The sequence below is a fragment of the Hordeum vulgare genome, chromosome 2H, assembly GCF_904849725.1.
Source record: "Hordeum vulgare subsp. vulgare chromosome 2H, MorexV3_pseudomolecules_assembly, whole genome shotgun sequence".
In the NCBI taxonomy this organism is placed as follows: Eukaryota; Viridiplantae; Streptophyta; class Magnoliopsida; order Poales; family Poaceae; genus Hordeum; species Hordeum vulgare.
The window spans coordinates 112,661,818-112,672,256 of NC_058519.1; the positions used below are offsets into that span (position 1 = coordinate 112,661,818).

Sequence of the window (10,439 nt, forward strand, 5' to 3'; positions counted from 1 at the left end):
CTCTTTTCAAGTTTTTATAATGTATCACATACTTGTTGGAGACTTTGTTAAATAATATGGCTGCATGCATCATTGCGATTCACAGGCTGGGGGCAATCCTCTTTCTCAAAAATAAAAGGTTCTCTTCACACTCAAGCTGAATAGTTCCTTGTTTCATTTGGTACCATCATCGTTTGATGGGAATGTGATGTTGTAGTATCTATGCACAGCTGTAAGATTCTATTAATCTCATTTATTTCCTTATTTGTTATATTTTCTCAGATCATTTTCCAAATGTACCATTAATGATTTGGTCCTACTGCTGTGGCCTCATCTTCTGTAGGGTGTAGTCCCACAGCGAGAAGCTATATTTTTTTACTTAAGTGTTGCTGATAATATAAGTACTTCAGTTGTGTTATAAGATTTGTTGACCCTTGGACACAACGTTTGATTTTCACAACTGACCTAATAGCTGTATGTGCTTGTACCGTCGTACCTGCCATGCACGCGGCGTCACGGGTGTCCTCCAAGATGTAGACTCCGAAACGGAAGTGCAGATCGACAAGTAGATGACCAAACTTGTTTCAAAGCATCGGACTCTCTGCGCACGCTGCCTTCTGTACCCTATAAGTAGCAAGTAGGAGCTCCTATCTTTCCCACACTCAAACCGCACTGCTCGTCTGCTCACTGCCCAAGCTAGCCAGTGTTGCAACTGCACACGTCCAACAATATGACTCTGAAAAACTCCGCCGTTTTCCTCCTCGGTCTTCTTCTCTCATGTGTTTCCATGAACGGGGCGGCGAGAGTCCTATAGGATACCGTTTCGTCCAAGGAGGAGGAGCACCAGTCCGAGGTGCCACCGTTTCCCAAAGTGGAGCTGCCACTGTTCCCAGAAGTGCACCTACCACCTAAGCTTGAGCTGCCCAAGGTGGAGCTACCGCCGGTCCCGGAGGTGCACCTGCCACCCAAGCCGGAGATGCCCAAGGTGGAGCTGCCGCCTGTCCCGGAGGTGCACATACCGCCCAAGCCAGAGTTGCCCAAGGTCGAGCTGCCAACCTTCCCAGAGGCGCACCTGCCATCCAAGCCGGAGATGCTGAAGGTGGAGCTGCCAACGTTCCCAAAGGCGCACCTGCCACCCAAGCCCGAGATGCCGAAGGTGGAGTTGCCGCCGATGCCCGAGATGCCCACTATTGCCGGGGTCCACTTCGTGGAGCCGGATGCCAAGCCATGAGAACAGCCTTATCAATATTGTTATTACGTTCTGCCTCGCTCATGCTTGTACCTGTTGTTGTGTTGTTTAGTTGTGGTTTTCAACGGGCGTTGTGAGTGATCTGCTTATATTTGCTATATATACGAGAAATATGCTTTCACACCTTTTTGTCGTAAGAGCTTGTCGGAAGTATGCATCCTTCTAAGTTAATTTTCATCATAAGCTTCGTCTGTACCTATCCATTTCACACAAAAAAAACCGGATAATACAACAAACAAACAAACAAACCAACATTACGAGTGTCCAACTCTAGAAAATATTGACTGAGACGTCAGGCGCCGTGAACACGTGAGCAAGCAAACTATAACCGGGGCTTGAGCTCAAAACTAGTAATAGGGACAAATAGACATTGATTAAGTTTATGAGTTCTGGGTGGTAGTGCAGACCCAAACGTGCTTTGGATCAAATATTAAACTCAAATATTCAGATTTTTGGATTTTGCTAATTCTCATCTACTTCCTTTGTATCATAATACTTGTTCGAGAGAACTAGTCTAGTTCTCCTCCAAGAACAAGTATTTAGGAACAGATGGAGTAGATGAGAATTAGATAAGTTTCATATAACTCCTACACTATATGATTAACCTAACAAAAAAAATCCCCATGAATCTCCGCGTAAAATTCAACAATGTAGGAACTAGATGAAACATATAGTTATTTTTCATTTAGATGAAATGTAGAGTGAACTTTTACTATTACGACTAATTTGATCACATGTACGAAAAATATGATGACTGAACATTTACGTGCTAGTGTTATGCATAACAACCACTTAGGACGCTGCCGATCATCAAGCTCGGATGCGGAGAAGAAAGAAAGGGGGAACAGTCTGGTTAACAGCAACAACGACTATTGCTAATGTACTTGCTTGTGTTTTATATGGTCTGATGGTCCCTCGACAAGGCGTTTTGTCTTAGCCGGTGGCCTAATTATCGATCGTATATGATCGCTAGGTCATCATCTTAAATTTCAGTCCTACAGCCAAGAGAACCATCTCATCCCCTCTTCACCCAAATCATAAGTAGGTAGCCAGAATGTACTCAAAATTAAAGTGCACACATGAACCGGGAAGTGCAGACGAGTAGTTGACCAACCTTGTTGCAAAATATTAGACTGTGACCGTTTTAGAACTCTATAAATGGAACGTGACACATGTATCTCTCCCACATCAAAACCACACTACAAGAGCTAGCTAGCTAGAACAACCATTGACGTCCACCAAAATGGCTTTGAGAAACACCGTTGTATTCCTCATTGGATTGCTTCTCTCGTCCATCGCCGTGAGCAGCACGGGAAGAATGCTAGAGGAGGAGATGGCTCCATCCAAAGGCGAGGAGCACCAACCCGAGTTACCAAAGCTGCCCAAGGTTGAGCTGCCACCATTTCCGGCGGTGCACCTGCCACCTAAGCCCGAGCTGCCCAATGTTGAGCTGCCACCATTTCCGGCGGTGCACCTGCCACCTAAGCCCGAGCTGCCCAAGGTAGAGCTGTCGGCGTTCCCGGAGGTAAATTTGCCACCCAAGCCCGAGCTCCCAACGTTCCCGAAGGTGCACCTTCCAGCCAAGCCCGAGCTGCCCAAGGTGGAGCTGCCACCAAAGCCCGAGATGCCCACCATCCTCGAGTTCCAGTTCCTGGAGCCGACGGCTAAGCCATGAAGGTTGTCTTCACTTCTCTTCTCTTTGTTCATGTGCTTACATGTATTCGTTGGTCGTGTTGTGTGTCTGTGTGATTTCTGGCGAATCATTTGTGTGATGTGAAGCGCTTATCTATGATACCTATTTATAGATGGAATGTACATGTGCAAATGAATGTTCATGAAAAATGATAGTGTTTATCTCATTTGTTTCCCTATTCTCTTTAAAACATTTGAAAAGCTTGTATCATACAAATGCACGATTTATTATCAACAATTTTCATTGATATATTGATTTTCACTTCATATTCTTTCACCCACAATCCACCGAATGCGCTACTAACCAGGGCCGTCTCCAAAAATTTGGGGGCCCGGGACAAAAATCAAAATAGGGCCCTATTTTTTTTAAACCATATAACTGAAGAACTAATTCAAGTAAAGCACACTCTCACTTAATTATTTAACTTCAAATATATCTTATTTGTTACAATATTTAGGAAATATATCAAATACTAACGGTAAAATATTAAAGATGGTACTAAAGGAATACACTTATAAACTGACCTCATTTTCTACCAAAAAGCAGCATTCTTCTAGTATTTCTTGATATGAAATCTTCGATCAAATCTTCATAATTAACCTTCTCCAAGACATCATTTTCAAGTGCTATTGTTGCCAATCCATTCAGTCTTTCTTGTGTCATAGTAGAACGCAAGTAGGATTTCAACAACTTGAGTTTAGAAAAGCTCCTTTCCGCAGTTGCAACCCTCACAGGAATGGTTAACAAAATTCTGTATGCAATAACAGCATTAGGATAGATTAAGGAGCGCTTCTTCAAAAAATTCAGAATATCAAGTGGGCCCATGGATTTCTGAAGTGAGCCCTGGAGAAAAAGTAGCTCGCAACACAATTCAAGTCCATCAATATCTTTATGTTCTCCGCTCTTAAGTGCATCTTCAAGATTAACACAAGCAGCCAATAAACTCTTGTCATCCAAGGATCGCAGCCTATCAGAAGTAAACAAGAAACCAAATATTTTTTCATACCCCTCATACTGTTCAAATCTAGTGTTAAGTGAAACTATAGCTTGATCAATAATATGCAAAAAATAATTGACCCTAAATTACTCCTGTGCTGATTGTGAAACAATAGATGGATCATCTGCGCCCTCACCAAATTGCCTTTTTCTCTTGATTTTACGCTTGGTGCGGAACTCTGGATTAATATCCATCTCCTTTGCAATTTCTTTTGCACCTTCCAATGCTTTTGAAAAGCCAGATTCTCTGTACTTAGTGAAGAAGGAAATCAAGCCCTTTACAGACTCAATTGCAATATCAATAAGCATATCCTTTAACTGCAACTCTTTGCTGATCAAATTAACAGCTGATAATATTTCATACCATATGATTATTGACACTAAGAATTCAAAGTCACAAAGATCATTTTCTGCCAATGATTGAGCTTCACTACTTGTCGATGGTTCTTTATCATTTTCAGCCACTTGTAGTAGAGCCTCCCTTATTTCTGGTAGTTGAATCCTTATAGCCTTAACACTATCAACACGACTCCCCCACCTAGTAGATGGCAATGACTTGAGAGTCACTCCTGATATGTTATTTTTGAGAATTTGCCATCGTTTAGTAGAATTAGCAAATGTTGTGTAGATGCGTTGGATAATTCCAAAAAAATCGGATGCTTTACGACAAGACTTTGCCATATCACATATTGTCAAATTCAGACTATGAGAACCACAAGCTGAATAAAAAGCTCTCCGATTTATTTTCAAAACTTTATTTTGTACCCCTTTATGTATTCCCTTCATATTTGACCCATTATCATATCCTTGCCCTCTCAGATTATCAATATCAAGGTCAAGACTTTCCAATTCATTTTTTAGAGCATCAAACAATCCTTGCCCAGTGGTATCATTCACATCCAAAAAACCTAAGAATGATTCTTCAATGCAAAAAGAACCTGAAGATGCATCAACATACCAAATTATCAAAGACATCTGCTCTTGGTGGCTTGCATCGGGAGTACACTCAAGCAAAACAGAGAAGTACTTTGCTTCTTTTACCTTCTTAATGATTTCAGACCTGATTGCGGCAGCCAGTAAATTTATTAGTTCATTCTGGATGGAAGGACCGAGATAATGATCACGGATTTTATCATTTGTGATGCGGTCAACATGTTTTTTTATAACTGGGTCAAATTCAGCCAACACTTGAACCAATCCTAAGAAATTGCCATTACTATCTTGGTACACCTTGCTATTACTGCCACGAAATGCTATATTATGTTCCGCAAGAAACTTCACAATGAAAAGAATCCTGAGCAAAACTTTTCTCCAATGCTCCCTTTCTTTTTCAAGTTCTTGCTGAGCAACTTTATCAATTGTTTGATTCTTCTCCAACCTGAGGCGCAAGTCATACCAAGTACTCATATTTGTGACATGTTCTCTACCATTTTCATGCTCTTTGAGTCTACTGATAAGATGATGCCAGTCACTGAAGCCATCATTTGCTAACTGACCTCTCACATGTCCCTTCCTTAATAATTTGCAGCAAAAACAAAATACTTTGTCAAGCTCTTTGCTGTACACAAGCCACTCTCTATCACACTTTTCTCCATTCGAGAGAACTCTAGTGTACGCTAGTGCAGAAAACCTTCTACCAAATTTGTCTGTACGACCATGCTCAATAGATAGGTCTCTTTTAGGACCTTTTTGCACCAAAATATCAATCATTGTAGGATCAAGTGCATCCCATGTTCTTGGATCAAATATATCAGGTTGACCAGAATTATTTGTGTTATCAGCAATATTAGCATCATCACCTTCAGATGCAATATTAGCACCTTCATCAACATGATTAGAATCATCACCTTGGTCAACATTGTTAATATCATCACCTTCATCAGTTCCACCAATGTGAGCCTCAGCCTCTTTTGGATCACCACCGGGTGCATCATCAATATTAGCATCTAGAGTTTGGTTTTCAGAATTGGGTTGAGGTTCTTTCACAACAAATTTATCGAGAGCGCCCTTTTGTTTTCAAGCATCTTCTTCTAGTTTTTGTTTCTTCTTTCGCTTTGAAGCACCAGAATCATACCTCCTTTCCGGATACATGATTCTTTCTGTTTAATAAGAATCTGAATCAATTCAAACTCTGAGAATTATAGCTATAAGAAATAAAGAAAATAGAAAAGGACTTCAACAATACGCTGTTACTTGAATTAAGTAAAGCACAACTCTGAAAATAACTGAAGAACCAATTCAAGTAAAGCACAACTCTGAAAATTGAAGCACCAGAACCAGGCCTGACAAGAAGTCACGTACACGGTCGCTGGGGATTGTGAAGAACCAGGGATTAGCAAAACCTGATACGAACTTACCCTGGCAACTGGCAAGGGAAGGGATCTATGCGATGGCCGCTGGGGCGTGGCCGGTCGGCGACCGCGTAGTCACGTACACGGCGTCGTCCTGCCTGCTCGATGCTGCGTGTCGCCCTGCCTGCACTCAACCGCCGTTGAACCCTGCTGCCCTTTCGTGTGTGCGATCAGCGATCGAATCGGGACGGGAGTTACGAAAGCAAAACGGGCTGTAGGAGCTAGCGTTCGTGCTTGGGAGGCTGGGACTGGGATCGCTAGCTAGAATGGGCTGCGTGAGTCGTGAGATTGCCAGGCCTGGAGATTGCGTTTTTAACTGGGCTTTTTTTTCACACACACACACACACACACACACACACACACACATATATATATATATATATATATATATATATATATATATATATATATATATATATATATTACTTGCTGAACTAGGGCCCCCAAAATTTTGAGGCCCTGTGCGGTCGGCCAATTTGGCCTTCCTCATCAACGGGCCTGCTACTAACTCTAAGATGCAATATTGGGAGCGCATGTGGTGTTCACTGAGTTTGGTATCGGTATGCTAAAATACCTTCCAAATTAAGCAGGATTTTATGACTATTCTAAAATTTCTAGCAGTAATATAAACAATCTACATGGCAACAAAGGCTTCAGTTGTAGACGAATGGCACGGTGTGCTACGTTGGGGCCAACCTATGCTCTGGCCCATCCTGCCTAGCTGAAAAACAGCTTACCTAGCGTGCCAAGTTGCCTAGCCCATCTCCTATCTACGCTTTCTTCTTTAGGTTGGCCCATCCAAGAAATCCACTGTAGCTCTACCAGTGGAATGGCAATCAATTCCCCTTCACTAATACATGTCTAATTGTTCTAAATTGTTTTTGAGAAGGATGATAAATCCTCAGACTTTGTATCGATTGATCGATGCATACACTTTAAACATTGTTAATTCTTTAAACATGACCAAATATTGGGGCCAAACAAATCAGCTTACATAACAAGAATGATTTTTTTTTGAGGCCATCTACATTGTATTGAACTCATGCAGACTCATCCAAAAATATGAACTGATGGAGGGAGGTGAACAATATATTTGAACACTCCCCCTCACGTCTAGGCTATTTTAGTCCTTAGAAGTGAGATTGATGTAGGCCGCAAAATCTTTTTGTTTTAATATTGCCTTGGCAGGGCTTGAACTCAAGATCTCTTGGCTTATATATCATATTGAACTCATGCATCAGTTAACTCATCCAAAAATTCAAACTGATGGAGGAGGACGGGTAATATATTTTAACACATTGGACCTACATCGAGGCAAAATCTCCAAGGTTCATCCACAAACTCTATGATCATGGACCACAATTCACTAATTGATCGATATATAAGCTAATAAAGTGTGCAACATTCCAGAACAACACCTTGAAAATGGAGTAGTCGTTGGCACACCAATGTTGGATGGTCCAAGCAAAATGCAAACATGGGACAATCAGCCCCGAATTAAAACTTTGAGCCAACATCATTAGAAAATGGTGTGCGGGCGTCGACACTCCGTGGTCTAGCCCATGGTGAATCATAGTTTTCACTAGGATAGTATACAACTCGATCGATGTCAATCGCGAATGTCGTAGTCCAGGCTACTAGCCTGCTCACGTAGAATTAGTCGGTCAAAGAAGATTTCCGCATGTGGTCGAGCCATATCCGGCCAGCTGCCACAGGTGATTGTTGGAACTCGCCCGATCACTCTAAATCCGATGAACACGGGCACACAAAATCATATAGTTAAGGGCCCTTGTCGTGTCATAATTTTTCCTCTTTGATTTTCTTTTTTTCTCTCTATAACTTCAAGATACAATATTTCTTACGCTGGTGTCATGTATATCTAATACACGAAGCAACCGACCTAAGATCACCTAATCCTACTTGTACGTGACCTCCTAATAGGACTCAATCACTACACGGATAGGAATCTCCTATTTAACTCAACTAGTACGCCTGCCTTTTTCTAAACTAGACACGGACAGAATCCTAGCCGGACACGACTGACTACTAGCATCGTAGACAGCTTGACCTACTAATCAACCTATCCTAATTACGGTAGGACCCAAACTTGCCGCAAATTCAAGATTATACTACCTAACAGTGATGTCCGTCGACCTGCAAATTCGCGGTTCCACGTGCACCTAACCACCAAGGCCGTACATCGCACCATCGACCCTGTGTTGGATACCAATCCTAGAGAGCTCGCCGCCACACCTTCGTGATAGCTAGCATCTTGGTACCTTAACAATCCCTCTAACAGCTTTGAACACCGCGTCCTAACTACTATGCCTATATGCCGGCGAGCCGCTACGAGAAGCCTGCAACCGGACCCTCATCGTTGTGCAGCCGAGTAGTCTCGAGCCACTCCATGCCTGGAGAGGGAAAAATAGCCCTGCCATCGCCAACGCCATGTGGGTCTTGTTCAACGACGCCCTTCCATCCAGATGATGGATAGAAGGGGCGAGATAGGGAGGTGAAGGCTGGCGGACTAGGGTTTCTTTTGGGGTGTTCCTGGTGAGTGTGACACAGAAATCACTTAATGTTGCTATGGTAGCATGACCAGGACCAGAAGTCACATTGTTTAGCACTTAGTGGCAGTTGCATGAGGTTTAAGGAATTGATGAATGGCCGGTAACCAAGAAGCCAACAGTCACATTGTTACCATGACGTCAATGTGCTACCTCGACGAGACCTTCCATATGTAGTGTTGTGTGAGGGGTATGTTATATCTGCCACTTAGTGATTTGTGATGGTTTTTCCTATTTTTTATTAATTAATTGAGCATTTTTTTTTCTTAGTGGATCGATGAAGCAAATCTTTAGCCTCTGTTTCACAAAAAAAAAAATCTACTGAACATGGCAAAGAAACACTGTACGCGGTCACCTCTGGAAATGCAACACGGCTGTTACGCTCCAGTGCATAGTTCTTAGCTCTATCCTAACTCGTTTTGGGGCCAAAAGTCGATCATGTTGACACTTGCATGCTCTTCCACGAGCTGGAATTCCTTGGAGACGCCATTTCTTCTTATTAGTCGGCCTAATTACAACTACTGATCCTACCTGCTCCCTTGGACATGCACGTTGCCCGGCCGCTCCTTTCTCAACCATGGCATCGAACTGAAGGTAGAAAAGGCACACGGATCGTCTAACCAAACCGACTACGTGCAGATGACCAACCTTGTTCCAAATCGCAGGACTCCCAAGACACACGCTGCAGAGGCACTACAAGCTTTCGCACCCTACAAGTACCACGCAACGTGCACCTGCTCCTGTATCACACATCCACAGCTAACCACACCGGCCGACCGCCAGCTAGCTAGCTGCACGTAACAAGAAGAGCAGCATGGCCTCGAGGAACACCGCCCTCGTGTTCCTCCTGGCACTGCTCCTCTCGTGCGTCGCCATGAGCGGCGCGGCGAGAAACCTGCAGGAGCAGGAGATGGCTCCGCCCACGATGGAAGAAGAGCCGTCGTCCGCGCCACACCTGACCGTGCCGGGCCTGCCAGACTACGAGCTGCCGCCAATGCCCAAGTTTGAGCTCCCGCCGTTCCCAGAGATGCACCTCCCGCCGTTCCCGGGAACGCCGTGGAAGCCGGCGGCGCGTACGCCCACCCTTACCGGGTTCTTCTTCCCACAGCCGGAGCCGGAGGCCAATCCATGACGACTTCTTCGTTGTTCGCTCGATACTACATGTATCATGTCGATCAAAAAGATACTATTACATACCCATTTCTTTCCTAAAAAAATATTAAATGTATCATGCCCGTTTGTATAGTGTTGCTCGTCTGGTTGTTGTGCTTGTTTATTTGGGGCAAATAGCTCCCACGCCACATTTTTGATGTGTGTTATCTCTCATGCGACGGCGTTGATTGTAATGGCTCTCCTACGACATCTTCACGCAAAAAAATAGCTGTCATGCGACACTGCTGCCTAATCGATAGACACATGTTTAAAACTCGAATCAGGTGAGCCCCTACGTAACAAAGCGGGACCCACAGCGTGGGACCCAGTAACTTATCCAGCTCAGCATTGGTACAAGAGCAATACCACGACCTTCCCATCCTGGCCCCGCTCCCCGACCGTTGTCGTTCTTCTTCTCTGACGACGACGGGCAGCAACGCCGTTCGGGGCCG

At 43.6% G+C, this 10,439-nt stretch overlaps 2 protein-coding genes and 1 pseudogene across 2 annotated transcripts; 2 read left to right on the top strand and 1 right to left on the bottom strand.

Annotated features, from left to right (window-relative positions):
• The first annotated feature begins 2,416 nt into the window (after positions 1-2,416).
• LOC123429728 (protein PELPK1-like) lies at positions 2,417-3,082 on the top strand. The gene has a single exon (XM_045113734.1). It carries the CDS (start codon positions 2,472-2,474, stop codon positions 2,901-2,903), a length of 432 nt encoding a protein of 143 aa, XP_044969669.1. The 5' UTR covers positions 2,417-2,471; the 3' UTR covers positions 2,904-3,082.
• A 364-nt stretch (positions 3,083-3,446) lies between these two features.
• On the bottom strand, positions 3,447-6,758 carry LOC123425752 (annotated as a pseudogene).
• Positions 6,759-9,553: 2,795 nt separating this feature from the next.
• Positions 9,554-10,161, top strand: LOC123429729 (protein PELPK2-like). Its single transcript, XM_045113735.1, has one exon. It carries the CDS (start codon positions 9,650-9,652, stop codon positions 9,965-9,967), a length of 318 nt encoding a protein of 105 aa, XP_044969670.1. The 5' UTR covers positions 9,554-9,649; the 3' UTR covers positions 9,968-10,161.
• Positions 10,162-10,439: the final 278 nt, after the last annotated feature.